The sequence below is a fragment of the Cryptomeria japonica genome, chromosome 9 (genome assembly GCF_030272615.1).
Source record: "Cryptomeria japonica chromosome 9, Sugi_1.0, whole genome shotgun sequence".
NCBI lineage: Eukaryota > Viridiplantae > Streptophyta > Pinopsida > Cupressales > Cupressaceae > Cryptomeria > Cryptomeria japonica.
The window spans coordinates 126,969,811-126,988,875 of record NC_081413.1 but is presented as its reverse complement, the minus strand read 5'-3'; the positions used below and the strand labels follow the sequence as shown (position 1 = coordinate 126,988,875).

General features: G+C 35.4%; 1 protein-coding gene across 1 annotated transcript in view; it reads left to right on the top strand.

Annotated features, from left to right (window-relative positions):
• LOC131858308 (uncharacterized) overlaps positions 1-10,817 on the top strand; it is a 51,080-nt gene extending 40,263 nt beyond the window's left edge. Inside the window, exon 2 of the mRNA XM_059211508.1 lies at positions 10,597-10,817. Within this exon, the coding sequence (XP_059067491.1) occupies positions 10,597-10,817 (221 nt within the window). The remainder of the gene's footprint in view (positions 1-10,596) is intronic.
• The last annotated feature ends 8,248 nt before the right edge of the window (positions 10,818-19,065 follow it).

Sequence of the window (19,065 nt, the reverse complement as noted above, 5' to 3'; positions counted from 1 at the left end):
CATCGTTGACTGCTTTGACTGCTCTAAGCTCTCTCTCTCCACTCTGATCTCTTAGGTGTATGGATGAAAATGGGGATGTTTTCCTTGTGGCCTTATCTTATAGGTTACTTAACCTTAATCTCCCATGTCATTTTTTTTTTCTCAGTGTTAGCATCTTCTTCCCGCGTGACCTTATCACCCTATCTTGTCAGTCCTTTCTAGTCTTTCTTTCTTATCGAGAGATTCTATGTAACCCTTTCAGTCTTTTCATCCAATCTCTCGAGGGGGCATATCATTCTCGTCGTGGGGCAACTTTGTATCATTTTTTCTTCTTTGAGCCAACACAACAAGCTTCATTGTCTCAAAGAGGGGCAATTTTTATTTATTTAATTATTTTATCCTAAGTGTTCTGTTAATTAAATAAATTCTTATTTATTTAATCAATTCATTAATCCTCTTCTAAGCCTTTCCTCATTTAAATAAATACTTTTATTTATTTAAATTGTTCTTTTCCTAAATTAAATAAATATTTTATTTATTTAATTGATCCCACTTCCTCTATTAATTAAATAAATCTTTATTTATTTAATTAATTCATTAGCCTTTTCTACCCATGACACATGTCATTCATCTCTTAAATCTTCTCTTACCTACCCCCTTTATCATTTAATTATTTCTTCTACCTACCCTTTAATCCTAGCTGACCATTTATATTTATACCTCTTAATCATATCCCTCTATTTCCTAAAGTGTCTTCTATATAAGAGGATGTCCTCTTCGTTATCAACCCTAATCATCCAATGGTCTAATCGATCTTATGCAATCAAGCCTTCTTGCAACTCAGCTATCAACCACATTTTCATTCTTTGTTGAGCTCTTGTGCACACATAAAGTCTGAGAGCAAATATATCAAACAAGATCAATGGAGATAGGAAGAAATGGAGATTGAAACCCTACTAGACACGTGAATGGTATATTTGGTTTATTTTGTTTATTTGCATGGTCTTAGGTATCTCTATTGGTATTGGTGAATGTTTCATTGTAGGACCTAGATTGTTTGTGGTTGGATCTTTATGGTTTTACAATAGTTTATCATCATCACTTTTCACCACATACAGCTCCTAGTACTCAGAGTTTACTTGTTGTTTATGTTGTTCATACTACATCATCTCCTTTTGTTCAAACTATCCCTCCTTGTGTGTTGAGCAAGGGGGATCCATTGCCTCCAAAATATCTTTATGTCCACTTTGTTTCAATATATGGAGAAATCCAAGAGGGGATTCAACAAGTAATATATGTATTCCAAGCCTAAGATGTTTTATTTGATTTGTCTTCATGTTTTAACTAGAAATTGTAAACACTTGGGCTGATTTAAGCCCTCATTATCTCAGTTGAGTCAAAAAAATTGTGTTTATGCTTTATGTGCTTTTATGCTACTCAAAACTTTTGTCAAAAAATCAAGTTAAAAATCACCCAAAAACAGTGAGTTTGCACTATGAAATCTTCAGTTTTCATTACTCTACCTAGTCAAAAACAACGGTTTTGTTACTAGAAATAGCGGGTTTGCACCCAAAAGTGGCAGGAACACTTTGCCCCTTCATAGTCCATTATCCAATCATTAAACAACGAGTTTGCACTTAGAAACGATGAGAATGCCAAATGTCCCAGTCAGTTCACCAAGGTTTGTAATGGTAGGAACACAATAGTTTCCCACAATCTATCTATCCAATTTACAAATTACAGGATTGTGTCCATAAACGATGGGAATTCTCTGTCTGTTTTCAATTTACTAGCCTTTTAGAAACCATAGGTTCACTTGTTGAAAACGCAGGATTGCTTGTAGAAACAACGGTTTTGCACCTAGAAGTGGCGAGATTGTCATTTGTCTAGTTACTCTATCCATTTTTTTTTCCAGCATCGTGTCTGTTAGTTTGTTTATGTGAGTTTGTTAGTCATATAAACTAGGTTTATATCTATTTGCATTGTTATTATCACTTACCAAAGTCTTGATATATCTCATCATCTTGAACATCCCACTTTTTGAGTCATTATTTGGGTCATCAATTCAATCTTGTGTCGTTATTATCGTCAATTTTCATCCTTTTGTCATCTTGTGCTATCATTAACTCATCTTCATCACACCTTTTCTTAAGTTAAGGATTAATCTTTTGGTTGAATCAAATCTTTTAATCCAACCAATCAATTCATCTTGTTTATCAAATCAAATCAAAAGTCAATCCTTTTGTCATCTTTGGCCTCACATCCCAAATTACAAAATTTACATCCCTTTTCTATTGACTATTATCACTAGCTCTTGGGCTATATCATGTCTAGAGATTAGTTGTACATTATTGTGGTCTTGTCACCTCAATCTAGAGGTTTCATCCACGTTGATTCATCTTGTTAATTGAGGGTATCCTCTTGAGTAGCTTTGAAGTCGCGTTGTTCAATTGTGCTTATCCATTTTCAATTTGAATATCAAATCATCCTAATCAATCATCTCATTTATCATCTTGTCAGTTTGATTGAATCAACTAGTTAATCCAAATCCTTGACTTCAGCTTAGTTCATGCTCGTCACCACTCGATCCCGATCTAGACAAGCGATGACACACCAACCTTCTCAGTCAAGAGTAGGGACGTCTGACCCACAACTGTATCTTGATTTGGGTGTTAATGCTATTGTGTCAGAAAGTGTCCGTTAGTATTGATCCACTTAATCCAATTGTCCTCGAAGAGACTATGGTTAATCAACTAAACAAGATTGATTTCCTAGTTAATTCTATTGATCAATTCCTCTTGAATCTAGATAATGCTCAAATGGTGGTTGAAATCATTGAAAGTCACAAAAATTTAATCTTGGCTAATATGTCTGCCCAAGGTATGACCATTATGTTGCCTGATACACCTGTGATTGTTAATTCGCAAGGGCAACCACATTAAAGGATGTCATATCTAAAAGACCATCAGTAGAAAAGGAATTGATTGACAAAGGAATCATCAAACTCTATAAAGAGTCTTCTGACAAACCAAGTGGTGACAATAAAGGTATTGGAACAAAAACAAGAATGTTGTGGGAGATGGGGTCACTAATTCTAAGACAGTTCAAATGGTGGTGGTTGCAAAACCACCACCCGCACAAACATATTCTAATCAACAATCATATACCAGTCCATCGCCAATGATACATGTCAATCCACCATCTCGGGCTTATCATAATCCTCAAGCACTGACATCAAATATGTAAACCAGTCATACAAATACCATCACCGTTTCTCAAGCTCCTCCTCAACAAACAAATTATAATAACCCAAGATGTCAGTTTACACCCATGGGGAAACCCTTCGAGGTGATCTTCAAACACATAGAGCAACATAATATGGTTGTATATCCGCAAACGATGCCCTTTTCTGAGTCCAAACCCAAGCTTGATTAGTATAATAAAAATGAGTATTGTGCTTATCATCATGTCAAGGTTCATGCGATGAAAAGTTGTATGAAGCTTAAGCATCTAGTCCAAGGTCTTATTGATCAAGGGAAATTGATGTTGACCCTACTACAAGAAATTCACCCAATGCAAACCTATGTATGTATATAAATGCTCTTCCCAAATATCAAGGAGAGGCTAGTACGTCCAATGCGAGTCAATCTCATACAACCAATAACATCAGCTATAACAATGTCTCATTTGACTATGGTAGTACAATGTGTTGCATTACCCAAATAGAAGATCATATCAACATGATTCGTGTCAGAGGATTTGATAGCTACAACCACTAGAAGAGCTCGCATGACGATCCTTGGAGCTCCAGTTCCTACCACACCTAAAGTTCTTGTGTCTATGCAATATAACATTTTTGAGCACTTGGAAAAGACCCCTACATAGATATCCATTTTATACGTTCTAAAAGCTTCATCTAATCATTAGGAGATTCTCACCTGTGCACTACAAGAGACTCATGTGTCCAAAAATGATGGGGTTCACCTAGCTTGCTCACACTTCACGTAGTTGGTGTTACTCAATTCCACCAACCTCTCTAGGTCTAGCTATGCTCCAATACCTCCAAGTCCTTCTCAATCTCTTATAGGGCTTGCTTCTTTCCAATATCAAGGTGTTTGCAACAAGTGTTTAACTAGGAACCCTACCAATTCAAAGTGTTTCCCATATACTCATTCTTGTTGTCTTGACTTCAACTTGTCAATTCACCCCCATACTATTGTGAGTCATTCCAGAGGTGTGGAGGTGGCTTTTAATATGAAATTAATTTCATTTGGGTCCATTTTTTGTTTGCATCCATTATTCTTCCTACCGATTTCACCATTTTGCCTAGAAAAAGGGCTACAAGGAATGAGCCCCTATTAGGCCTCCAAAATCCGGTTTTCAAGGGTTTAGAAGAAAATGGTCCAAATGACCCTACAAAAAGGTTGGTTTTTCTTCAAACACTCACCTATCCCCAAGTGATTTTGGTGGTTTTGGTTTCCCAACTCATCGTACAATGCCCTAACCCAAAAATGAGGGTTTTGAAGGGTTTCTAGGCCTCTTAACCGACAGTGACTGGTCAAGTTTGTGAAATGAGCATCAAAAGGTCTTGTCAAGGCTTATTATTGATATGGAAACTCTGTATGAATTCATGTACCTCTCCAAATTATTTGGTTGTGTTTTTGTGTTCACCTCTGCACTATGCACTCAAATTTCGCCCTGTCTTCTCTAGCCGGGTTGCTCTTGGACTTGCCTAGAACAAGGTGGTAGCCATATCCAGCACCACTTCCAGAACTTATCCCTTTATATGTACAATTTAAAAGTGGTTTCCTTCCATTTCCCAATAGGCCGTGATGTTAGCAAAGAGGGATTTTATGGGGCAACTATTTTACAAGTAATTGCTATATACAAGCCAAAACTAGCTGATTGAAAACAAAACTATGAAAACACCAACACACACTAACTACAAAGCTTAAAATGAAACAAATGACTTTGAAACACACCAAAGAAACTCAATCCATAACTGGATCAATGGATTCAATCCATTTGTATTCACATTGTAAACAAAATGAGCCAAAAACAGTGATAACAGTCCGAAAATGAGTAGTTTCAGATTGTTGATCATACAAAAACAAACTTCCAACCTTGGTAACTGTGCAAGAGGAGGTTATTATAGCTTTCCCCGTGTATGGATGCATTCTAGGGTATTGTGCTTGTAGACACCCAAAATTGTCATGTCTAATTAAATAAATATTTTATTTATTTAATTATCTAAGCCTAATTCTTCTATTAATTAAATAAATCTTTATTTATTTAATTCATTCATTTATCCTCTTCTAGCCTTATTTCTCATTTAAATAAATACATTTATTTATTTAAATTATCCCTTTCCTAAATTAAATAAATATTTTATTTATTTAATTGTTCTACTTCTTCTATTAATTAAATAAATCTTTATTTATTTAATTAATTCATTATCTTTTTCTACACATGACACATGTCATTCATCTCTTAATTCCTACACTACCTACCTCTTTCATTATTTTGGTATTTCTTATAACTACCCTCTAATCCTAGCCGGCCTCTCTTTTTACACCTCTCAATCTTATCCCTCCATTTCATATTGTGTCTTCTATTTAAGAAGATGCTTTCTTCATTGTCAATGCCTAATGAAGCAACCCTAATGACTAATGACTGATTTTGGAGTACTTGGCTACACTACGATCCTACTTGCAACCACATTCCGTTCTTTGTTGAGCTCTTGTGCATATAAAAATATGAGGGCAAATATATCAAGCAAGATCAATGGAGATAGGAAGAATGGAGATCAAAACCCTATTGGACATGTGATGGTATAATCTTTGTGATTTTGAGTTATTTTGCATTGTCTTAGGTTATCTTCATATGTTATGGTGGATCCTTGTTCATTGTTAGGCTAGGGTTTGGTGGTTGAATCCATTTAGTCTTTCAATATTGTTGTTTATTGTTATCCATTTTCACCATATACAGTGCTATCCCTAACTCCATCGCTAAGCATTTTAGGACAAAAGTTGTCATGACAACTTTTACAACTTTTTGCTTTTTGTTTTGCCAACCTATAAAACCTATTTTAAGTCATTACTCATGAATTTTTAAGCATTCCTAAGACCATAATAAACCTCTCTAATTCTCACACCAATTTTTACCACTTTTGACCATCAAGAAGGTCAATTTCCTACTCAAACTACTACCTATGCACAAAATGCAAACCTAGGAAGAAAACTAACTCAACTAGGCCTACACTTGACTCAAAACAAACATCACACTCACACTTTGGACCCTCCTAGAGTCCTTATTGGGAACCTAACTTGGCTATGGTTAGTACAAGACAAAATTATGAAAAGACTATAAGCCTAAGTCCTAGGTGCTCCTGCACCAAGTAATAGAGACCCTATGCAATTATAGGCTTTGGTAGCATATTTATTTGCCACATACCATCTCAAATTTATCCAATATGATGTTATGGTTCTCGATCTTAATCACATTCACCTACTTAATATTGAGGCCATTATAAATATTGCTACAAAGTAAAGAGAGTTCTGATCGATAATGGTTCTACCCTAAATATTTGTACATTGAAATTTGTTATACAAGTGGGGTGCACTGTCACATATTTGCATAACCAATGCATCACTATCAAGGCATATGATAATGCAGAGAGAAACTTAGTGGGGATGATCAATGTTCCAATTCAGGTGGGCTCAGTAACACAGGACACACTTTGCCATGTCATTGATCTCGATCTTCCATTTAACATCCTCCTTGGTCGCCTATGGATTCATGTCATGCAGGTCGTGTCATCAACTTACCATCAATGCCTTAAATTTCCATACCAAGGTTGTGAAATCACTATTTGTGGCAACATTCAACCATTTGACTATTTTTGTGCTCTAAGCATCTTCACCATATTTACATCATTGTCCAAGCATCAACATCGACATCACTCAAGCTACTCCATCATCCTCATATATTGACCTTGCTTCCATACTTAGTGCCACCAAAGAAAAAACTTATCCGATCCACCTTTTCCTAGCTCAAGATCAACAATGTTGGCTGTGGCGAATATGCTTTACAAGGAACCCTTTTAGTGGGTGCACTACCCCTAGATCTTCATACTCATGGGAAACTTACCAAAGAGAAAAAGAAGAAAGAACTCATGGTTAGGATGTGTAGTACAACTACATTCCAATCTCACGTCGAACTCAATCGTGAAGTTATAGAAGGAGATATCAACCAAAGGATTTTAAGAGATGTTGTTGTGGAAAATGATACCCACCTTAATAGCTTCACAGAGAAATACCTAGTAGCTCATAAATTAGCTACCAAGAAATGGGATTACCAAGGTAGAGGATTAAAATAAGAATAACATGGAATCAGAAGACATGTTGACCCAGTTCCTAATGTTCGCCATCAAGGGCTTGGTTTTGGACATTCTTCTCATGAAGCCTCAACTTCGACATGCACTTTTGTAAACAATGAAAACGTTTTGGTTGATATCGAAGACATACGTGAGGAAGTTCTCAAACAAGAATATAATGATATGGATAGCTCCTTGACCTTTGGCACATCCACCCTTTTTAACAAATATATTCTCTTAATTGACCTTCCACTTCACCATCTCGAACTCATTTATTGGGGTCAAACTATTGCACACCTTGATACATTGCATAATGATGTAATGCTCCTACATTTCTTGGGGGCAACTGAATGTGCATCATATTATCATCCAACTCATAACATAGTATACGAGTTGGACCCTCAAGGCTACTTTGGGGAAGAGGGGATCCTTAACCACAAAGGTGAAAAAGAAACAAAAGATCAAATGTCTACTAGTGAAAGTCTTTCTGAGGCATCTATAGATCCTAAAAAAATAAAAAATAAAATTGTATCTTCTGGTGAAAACCTCTATGAGGTGCTAGAAGATGAGGACTCCCCTCTTCCTCTCATTAACATATATGTTCCTAATAAATCTCCAATTCTCATTTATGAGACAAGAGAAGTCAAATTGGGTATCGTAAAAAAATCCCCGAATGACTTATGTGGTAGCCTCCCAATCTGACAAAGAGTTCCAAGTTTTCTTCCCAATCCTCCATAAGTGGCCCATCAACCTCACATGGTCATATGCAGACATGCATGGGCTCAATCTTGAGCTCGTAGTACATCACTTGGCCATTGGTCCAAATGTCAAACTTGTTAAATGAAAGCTCAGAAAGATGCATCCTCAAATTGCATTATTGGTCAAAGGAGAGTTGGACAAATTGTTAGAAGTCAAGTTCATCCTACTAATTGATTACTCAAATTGGATCTCCAACATTGTACCTATTTCCAAACCTAATGGGATCATCTGAGTCTATACAAATTTTAGAGATCTGAACAAATCTTGTCCCAAAGATGATTTTCCACTTCCCAACATTAATATTCTTGTTGATTTGACAATGGGACATGAAATGATTTCCCTTATGGATGATTTTTAGGGTATAATTAGATAAAAAATACAGAGGATGATTAGCATAAAAAAACGTTCACCACTCTTTGGGGCATTTTTTGTTATCAGGTCACGCCCTTTGGTCTAAAAAATGGAGGTACCACATATTAGCGGTCCATGAACGTAATATTCCATGATCACATGCATAAGATACTAGAGGATTATGTAGATGACATACTAGAAAAGTCCAAAACTAAAGCAGAACATCCAAATATCCTTGAACAGATCTTTGAATGTTTGGCTAAGTACAAGTTATGCCTCAATCCCAAAAAGTGTGTTTGTAGTGACATCGAGTAAACTCCTAGGCTTTGTAGTTTTCAGGCATGGTATAGAAATTGATCCTAATAAATCCAAAGCAATAGTAGAAATGCCTCTGGTGTAGGAGTACCCTCGGGACCTAATATGCCTACAAGAGGAAAAGTTTATATTTTTGCTTTGTTTTGTGTTGTTTAATGGTTGTAAGGTCATTTGTGATCATTCATAATCATTTTGGATCATTATGTCAAGTTTTGAGTTATTTGGATAAAAATTGTAAAAGTTGCTCCAAAGTTGTCAAAATTATCATGACAACTTTTTAAAAGTTTGTTATAAGTTGTTTATGGGTAGTTGTAGGTTATTTGGATAGTTGAATATGATGAAATTTGTAAAAAATTTGTTAAAAAACTCAAATTAGGAGGTTTGAGAAGGATGGAATAAAGAAGGAACTATTTTTTGTAGCATCCTTACATTGTTTTCTGAAGTTTTTAGAATTTGTAATTTGAAACATGCCATTGTACGGCCTTTTAATGGCCTCATCTTGAGCACTGTAATACATGGATGAAAATATATTTGTTCCTAGTTTCCAAATCTTTTTTTCTCATTAAATTTGATTGAGTTTTGTGTAAGATAGACCATTTTTTGTGCAAGCTGTCCTGAATGACTGATTTTTCTGTAACAGTCTGAAAGAACCGTATGGTATGGATAGGTAAGATATAATAATAGTGTGAAACCAATGGAAAAATGTGGATAAATGAGTATAGTTTCATTTCTTTTTTATCTAATCCAATTTCATTAAGTGTTGAATAAGTTATGACATTTTTTGTGAGAGCAGGTCTGTAATAAACTAGGGTTTCCAACAAGTATTAAGAAAACTATATATTTATATTGCATCATCCCAAAGGGTTAAAACTTGGTGAGAGACTTATTTATATTTTTTCACAAGTCTCCTATGTAGTAATTTGGGTTATTTGATCATTTGGGAAAGATATGGATGTTTTTGTGTGACTTTTCGTAGTAAATGTTGTCACGAGGGTTTAATGAAATAATACGTTGTTGAGTTGTTTGATGTAATGACTACTTGTGTTCCATCAAAATCCATAATGAGAGGCCATGATTAGGCCAACATTATATTTCCTTGCTGAAATTTATATGCCATGTGTTGAATAGACCAAAGAAGCAATGTATCCAAGTGGTGTAATTAGAATGCACCTTTAATTCATTTAAGTATAACTTGTATGTTGATTGATGTTACCCCCACCTCTGCATCAAATTGGTATCATAGATTAGAAGGTTTGGGCAAAAATTTTTGGTGCTTGTGTGTGTGTGTTGGTTCAGGATGAAGAGGATAACCTAATGATTGGTTGCCAAAAGACTAGGTAGAGGAAAAGATGAGAGACTTAGGTGAGACAAGATTAAGCAAGAAGATAGAGAGTTGGTGAATACATTGAGGGATTATTTGCAAGGTGAGGGTTCATGGAAGAAGAAAAAAGAAGAGGAAGAGAGAAAGAGGAAAGAAAAAGAGACAAGGGAAAAAGAGAGTAGAGAGTTGAGACAAGAATTGGAATAGATGAGGAAAGAGATGGAAGAATTAGAGGCAAGAATACAACAAATTTGGCACCTGGCACTTATGAAGAAGATCACATGGCCCATCAAAAGGATCATTCAAAAGAGGAAAAGGAAAACAAGGACAACAATAATAAAAGAGGTAAAAAAAGAGGAGGTAAGCACACCTATGATTGTTTTGATATCAACAAGTATTGAAGAAGTTCAAAAGGAAAATATAGATGTAGATGTGGATGAATCCCCATGTCATTTTCAGTTGTTCAAGTCTAATAATTAAATTGAAAAACTTGAAGGGTATACTACTATTGAGGTTGATGATAAGGATGTTAATAATTCTGATAAGGTTGATATTGATGATGAACAAGTAGAGGGGAATGATAGTGTTGAACTAGATGATGAGGTTGAGAATCAAGGTGTTGTTGTAAAGGAGTGGAAAGAGTCTCCAAGGCAATTTGAGAGACAAGACCAAGATTTGATGAACAATATTGATACTATTAGAGTTATCTTGTATTAGCTAATAATTATTTATTTAATTATTAGTCTACTATACTACGCTTAAGCTAAACTTAGGCATTTGATAATATGGTAGGTATTTAATAGTTATTCTAGTTATTAAATACACTTTATCCCTTTAGGGTTTCTTTAGGGTTGCACATCTTTAGGGTTGCATATTCTCCTTTTATAAGGATTGTATTGTACTTTTTTATTACTGATTCCCTCTCTAAATGATAATATTTTTCTTCAGAGCCATTATTGTTTTTTTGCCTCCATTCTTCTCTTGTGATAGGTATTTTGCTTGCAGGTGTTCTTGGGATCTCTAAAGTTGTATTTCTCAACTTCTTTAGATACTAATCAGTTTTGTTTTGTCAAAGAAATTTTTATTATATTTATTCTAGGAAACGAATCAAGCAAATCAGATTGGAAGGGGCAACGCATTCTCTTTGACATGTCCAAGTACCCAAGCAGAAGGATAGGAAGGCTAAGGGTGAAAACGAAGCATAGTGATTGTGCAAGTTCAAGAGACGATGCATGTTTCTAGTACCTAGTGCATTGGAAAGGCATACTAAATGAGAGTAGTATTCTAAAATCAAATAAGAAGGAGATAAATCATAGTTTTGTTGCAGGTCCTCACTCGAGGGACTTGAGTTTCATTTCCCTGGGGAGTATGGTGCAGGAGCACCCTCAAGACCTAATATGCCTACAAGAGGAATAGTTTACATTTTTGCTTTGTTTTGTGTTGTTTAATGTTTTTAAGGTCATTTGTGACCATTCATAATCATTTTGGATCATTATGTCAAGTTTTGAGTCATTTGGATAAAAATTGTAAATGTTGCTCCAAAGTTGTCAAAATTGTCATGACAACTTTTGCAACTTGATGACAACTTTTTAAAAGTTTATTATAAGTTGTTTATAGGTAGTTGTAGGTTATTTGGGTAGTTGAATATGATGAAAATTTTATAAATTTTGGTAACAAACTTGAATTAGGAGGTTGGAGAGGGTTGGAGAAGGATGGAATAAAGAAGCAACTTATTTTTGTAGCATCCTTACATTGTTTTATGAAGTTTTCAGAATTTGCAGTCTGAAACATGTCATTGTATGACCTTTTGATGGCCTCATATTGAGGACTGTAATATATGGATGGAATTATATTTTTTCCTAGTTTCCAAATCTTTTTGTATCATTAAATTTGATTGAGTTTTGTGTAAGATAGGCCTTTTTTGGTGCAGGTTGTCCTGAATGACTGATTTTTTTGTAACAGTCTAAAAGAAACATATGGTATGGATTGGTAAGATACAATAATAGTGTGAAACCAATGGGAAAAGGTGGAGAAGTGATTCTAGTTTCATTTACTTTTTATCAAATCCAATTTCATTAAGTTATGGCATTTTGGGTGAGAGCAGGTTTGCGATAAAACTAGGGTTTTCCATAGGGCATTAAGAAAACTATATCTTTGTATTGCATCAGCCCAAAGGGATCAAACTTGGTGAGAGTCTTCTTTACATTTCTGCACAAGGCTCGTACAAAGGAATCTGGGTTATTTGATCATTTGAGAAATATATGGATGTTTTAGTGTGACTTTTCGTAGTAAATGTTGTCATAAGGGTTTAATAAAATAATACATTGTTGAGTTGTTTGATGCAATGATGACTTTTGTTCCATCAAAATCCATAGTGAGAGGCCATGATCAAGCCAATATTATATTTCCTTACTAATGTTTAGATGACGTGTGAAATAGACCAAAGAAGCAATGTATCCAAGTGGTGTAATTGGAATGCACCTTGAATTTATTTAAGTATAACTTGTATGTTGATTGATGTTACCCTCACCTCTACATCAACCTCCTCCCAAAATATTGAGGAATATGCATAGTCTTCAAGGAAAGCTACGATTTGTCAGACGCTTTACTGGTCAACTTGCAGATAAATGTTAGCCATTCATACATCTTCTTATAAAAGGTACAAATTTTAAATGAGATGCCTAATCTTAGCAAGCATTTGACAAAGTAAAATAATATTTGGTCCATTCGCCAATGTTAATGCCACCAATTCCAAGACAACCATTCCTTCCATACATCTCAGTTACTCCAATTGCAGTGGGAGCACTCCTTGCCCAACGCGATGATTAGGGAAAAGACTGTGTCATTTACTACATCATCTAAACCATAGTAGGATATGAGCTCAATTACTCACCTATGCAAAAAGCATGTCTAGTCATTGTATTTTGTTCACAGAAACTTTGACGTTACATGCTAAGTCATAATGTTAAAGTCATCTGTAAGATTGATCCTTTAAAGTATTTATTATCAAAGACAACCCTTACTAGTCGTATGACTAAATGGGTCATGTTGCTTAGTGAATTCGATATTCAATATGTGGATAGAAAAGCCATCATTTGATAGGTTATTGTAGTCCAGCTAGCAGAAACACCCCTGATGTATACTCATTCATCGATTATAGAATTTTTGAATGGATATGTAGATATGCAATCACAACACAATCTCCCTGGAAACTTTATTTTGATGGTTCACATACGCATAATGGATAAGGGGTAGGGTTCCTATTTATGACTCCACAAGGGGATCTCGTTCCCAAATCATCCAAGTTGTCTTTCTCATGTACAAATAATATTGCTAAGTATGAAAGTCTTATCGCTGGTCTTAAGACAATTATTTAATGGAATATTGTAGATATTCTTGTCTATGGGGATTCACAATTGGTTGTCAAGCAAGTGAATGATGAGTACCGATGTAAGGATGACGAACTCTCACCATACAAAAGAATGATTAATGATCTTAATAAGAACTTCCAAAACATTATCTTTGATCAGATCCCTAGGGCACAAAATAAGGTAGTCGATGCAATGGCCACTATTAGTTCATTGCTTGCAATGGAGTCAGATAGTCCTAAATATATTTTTCTAGTCAAACAGCTTCTTCAACTAGATTTTGAAAGATCACATATAGATATGGTGTGCAACATTGTTGACCCTCCATTGTCTCTGTATCGTTTTATTCATGCCTACCTTAAAAATGGTACCCTTCCACCCAACATATCCTGAAATGATCGTCAAAACCTCATCCGTCGTTGTGCCCGATTTACACTTATTGGAGATAATCTAGATTGTTGAGACTATCATGACATCCTCACTAGATGTCTAGATTCCAATGAAACTAATCTTGTGATGAAATAAGTGCATGCTAGAACTTGTGGTGCTCATACGAGTGGATGTGTTCTAGCCAAACAACTCTTAAGAGTGGGATACTATTGGCCCACAATGGAGCATGAGTGTTGTGAATTTGTCGAGAGGTATTTGCCCTGTCAGCAACATGAAGACCTGATTCATGTTCCAACACAAGATTTGCAACCTATCACAACACCATGGCCTTTTTCTACATGGGGCTCGATCTTGTTAGTGAGATTCATCATCCTTCCCCAGATGGACATAAGTTTATCATCATAGCTACTGAGTATTTTACCAAGTAGGTTGAAGTTGTTCACCTTACTCTTACCATTGGTGTCTAAGTGTCCATATTTATCCTGTATCACATCCTTTGCCGCTATGGAGTTCCTTCTACCATTGTTACATATGATGGAACCCCTTTTAAGAACCAACACATGCATGATCTCTATTCCATATTTAATATACAACACCATTTGTATATCCCATATTATCCACAAGGCAATGGCTAGGCCAAGGCAATTCACCTTTCCAAGATTGATGGTGAAGTTCTTCCTATCCCAGTGAATGGGGATCATCTCAAATCTTGTTTCTGAGAAGGGGTTTGCTGATCTTGTACATATTAGAATAGATGTTGTTCAAGTGCTCTCCAAGTAGTGGTCATGCATGTAATGTTTTCCTCCTTAGGATTATAGATTTTGATGGTTTTGGCTCTCAACTATGTTATAATGGTTTTTAGTTAGAGGAGGGCTTTGAGGTTCAGCTCAGGGTTTGGGTGTGTCTTTGTGCCCAATTGATATTTAGTCTATTGGCTCTTCATGTTTAGCAGACAAACATCTCACAAAAGTTGCCAGAATGTTGACATTTCATGCCCTAGTGTGAACCTATTAGTGATAATTAATCTGAGACAACCCAAATAGGTTTTGTGTGCTAGAAATGTGGGATCATCCTGCAATGAAAGAAAACACCTCAAACACACACATGAAACATTGCATTAGAGTTAGTAATCATAAAAACATGTTAGTGAACCAAAAACTCTCAAAATCGTTCCGTGATTCTCTATCCCCAAAGATCCTTAAGATTCAAGATGGCCCTCACTTGGAAGAGTACTTGATCTCTTGGATGTCAACCTAGAGAACAAGATTTAAACGATGATTCTAGGATCAAAATGAATGCAACTAAAATCCTAGTGAATGCTAAGATGATGATACAAATGAAAGCTAAGGATGCAAGATGAAAAGCTAGTTATGATCAAGATGGTGGAGATGATACGAGGCTAAGTTAATTCCAAATTGAAGATTAGGATGAGCTAATTAAGCTAGATGAAGATGAAAAAGTATGTAGTTGATATGCAATTTAGGCTAAATGATCTAAAACATAATGCAATTAAGCTAAATGCTACGATGCTAATGTTGGAAGACTTAGATGCTTGAAGATGACAAATGAGCTCCTTGATAACCTACAAAATGACTATAATTTGGATGCACAAGATTGAGATCCTTGAATTGAAGAAATGAGCTCTATTTATAGGCAAAATAGAGAAATGGATGGCTGAGATTGAGTAATCTTAACAAAGGCTAGGATTGAAAGTTATCAATCCATGGGAGAGATTCAATCCAATCCCAAGTTGAAAAATGTCACCTTGAGAGGGCTTGAGAGGATGCTAAACAAGCATTAGATGCTAAGCAAGCAATTAGGGATAACCTCAAGGAGTGACATCATTGGATAATGTCATTAACCATGGAGGCATGCTATTACCCAAGAGGTAAACTCTTGTGCAACACGAGAAAATGGTTAAAGGGACAACCATCATGGCTAAAGGGTGTGGGATTGTAAGAGGCATTAAATGCCTTTTGAAGTTAACTTGCTAGAGGGTAGATAACCCTCAAGTCTCATGTAAGAGCCTTACAAGTTTGGAAGACTCAACAAGTTAACTTGTTGAAATAGATAAAGTCTTAAATGCATTTTGAAGACTTTCTTCCAAATTTGGAGAAGTGACTCCCCCAAATTTAGAGAAAGGACATGATTAGGAGATTAGACATTATTAGGATGGGATTAGGAGGTTTGTAGAAGGATGATTAGGGGAATAATGGAAAATGAAGGATTTTGCAAGTGGGTGAGGAAAATAGATATTTTAGCAAATTAAAATGGTTTAATTTAGCCAAAAGGGATGCAACTTGCATTTGTAGGATTTTGCAAGTGGGGAGGACTACTCACAAATAAATAATGATTTATTTATTTGCAAAGGGGATTTTTAATTAAATGTGAATTTAATCAAAAGGGGGAAAAGGGGTTTTAATCAAATAGGTTAGGCTAGAAGAAGGATATTTAATCAAATTTTTAATTTGATTAAAAGGTCAATTAAAAGAATAGGGGCATTAATTAAATCTTAATTTAATTAATTGAAAGAATGAGGGATAATTAAATGAATAAATTCACTTAATTCATTGTGCAACTTTTAGGTGTTTACAGGTATAAAACCCTTGCAAAAGGCTAAGTATGAGCCTTTAAACCTTAAACCCTAAACCCTTAGCCTTCTTCTTTAGGTTACATTCTAATTTTACATAGACCTGAACTACCCCGATTGACATAACTTAAGTCATGACTTAAGCCTTTTTTGTCGTCAAGTTGATCGACCCCATCTTAGTGCCATTTTTCTTTAACCGACAAATTATTTTGACTTAAGTCCTCCTTTCCATGTGTATATCCAAGAGGGCTTTTTCATATTCCCTTTAGTGGTTGTGAGTGTGCAAGATACTTTTTTGTTTGACCTTTTGGTGCTTCCTGCACCCTCGCAACGATTAGTTCCTTTGTTCGTTGGCAATTGCGGGATTATGTGATGCACTTTCATTCTATTCCTTGCATCGTTGCAAGCATTATCTCTCTGACTAGCTAGTTACTTTGGGATCGCGGGGAGGTTAATTGCCTGACTGTTTGGTGCCTTCCCTACACCCTTGTGGGCCTGTTTGGTGAGTCCCACTTTGTCTCGTGGGATGTTGTTGATCTATATGATCAACAACCTCATTTTAAAGCTATGTTATGGAGGATCTTGGCCTATCTTTGCCATCCAAACATGCACCAACTTTAGTCATCAATGAGTATCATTCGAACTTCAAGAGTCAACTTTGAATTTTCAATGGCTATGGTAGCAAATCAACATAGTAGGTTGGATTGAATGTCCTAGATGCCCCAACAACCTTTCTCCTTGGATCAGACATCTAGAACGATGCCATTATTGATTCTTCTACCTTGCAAAAGCAATGTCATGTGTGCCCATGCTACTTTATGGCTGTGGATAGCTTTTTCTTTGATAGAGGGACACCATTTTAGATCTCAGATTTGTCCAACCTATATGAGATCCCTCTTCTCAATTGCAAATACATCTATGGAACCCATCTTTCCTCTTTAGAAGAAGATTCACTCACACCAAAGATCATATCCTTGATCCAAATTTCCTTCAAATCATCTTAGTGGCTAACCCTAACTCAACTAGGGTTTGAACTTAGAATGTACCTCTTAGTTATGCCTAATCTATAAAGACAAATTTGTATCATATCCTCAGGGTCTCTCTTCTTTCTCTTATAGAAAATCACATTTTGTAACTGTAAAAAATTGCCTTACCTTTGCATAAATACATTTCCTATTTCTACCTCTTCTCCGATTCAAATATCTCGTGTAAAGCTTTGTTACCTTTTCATTTGAATGTGTTTTCCTTTTGATTTATAGGTTGTACATTGTGTTAATAATGCATATAGGTGTTGTTTTGTGAAAAAAAACCTTTCCTTCCAGGATCCTCTTTAGGGTCCTAACCTTCATATATAGTCTGGGAATTGATAGAAATAGAGAACCATGTATGTTTTTGGGTGATTTTGTTAATGCTTTGTTGTATTCATAGGCAGGGATAAACAAACTTCTATCTTGGTGCATCTCCTTCTTTATTTATCTTGCATTTCCTTCTTCCTTTTTCCTTTGCAAGTCATTAGATTAGGCTATAAGACAATTACTTGAGTGTTGGGTTGATTTAGTATTCTGCACCTAGATTAGAGAGGAAGCCAACCTTCTTCAAAGATTCAACCCTATCGAGCAAGGTCCCACACTTTAGAGTTGTTTCCATGTTTCAAAAGGTTGTTGAGTTGATAGCTTAATACAGGTGCAAATGTCTGTGACAACACTTACCAAAGGTGGGGATTTGGACATCTAGATCTGACACAAACTTCCTCTAACTCGAACTGTGAACCTTTGCAAACATTGATTAATGCAACGTTCACACAATACAAAGAAAAACAATGCAAATTTGCTTGTTACATGTAGAGAGATAGGGGAGGTTTATTATATCGAGGAACTATGATGGCCAATAATACTGACATGCAATTTAATATTATTTTATTATTTAATAAGATATGGAGTAATATGACAAAAAAAACTAATAAATACTTGAGAACAACCAAAAATAAAAGCATGGAAATATCCCTAGTATACAAGAGTGGTGGAGTGATGATGGAAATGGGAATGGGGACCCAAACTTACCACACTTTATGTAGATCAAAAACACTTCTTGAATGCTTGGAAAAAGTGCAACAAGGTTTGTTGTTGCCTTTGATCCAATGCTCAATCTTAAAGCAAGGGCAATCTAGGAGCCTTAGATTACAACAACAACAACCAATACTATTGGAGGAATGAGGACGAAGTTGTTTAAGCTGATGAAAATGATTTAAGTGTGTGTGGATGGAGACCAATCCAAATTCCAAAGTGCTTTATCATTCTTTAGGCTTACTAGCTAACAAGGGTCGATATCTCACGCTTTTGTTTTGATTTGATTTCTTGTACATACAATATAAATTGCAAGTTAAAATTGTTCTCAAATTTTTTTCCAACATGAAGTTTCCTATGTGAAGACACATAATCCAAGTGGACTAGTTTATCAAAAAATAATAATAACTTATAATTATTATGAATATAAATAAAAAATAAAATCATTAAAATTAAACCACGTAATCATAAGTAAAATAAAAATTATACCACTAAAAAATAAAAAATCCAAAGTAAACAATACGGCAAAGATTCAGTCAATACATTACAATACA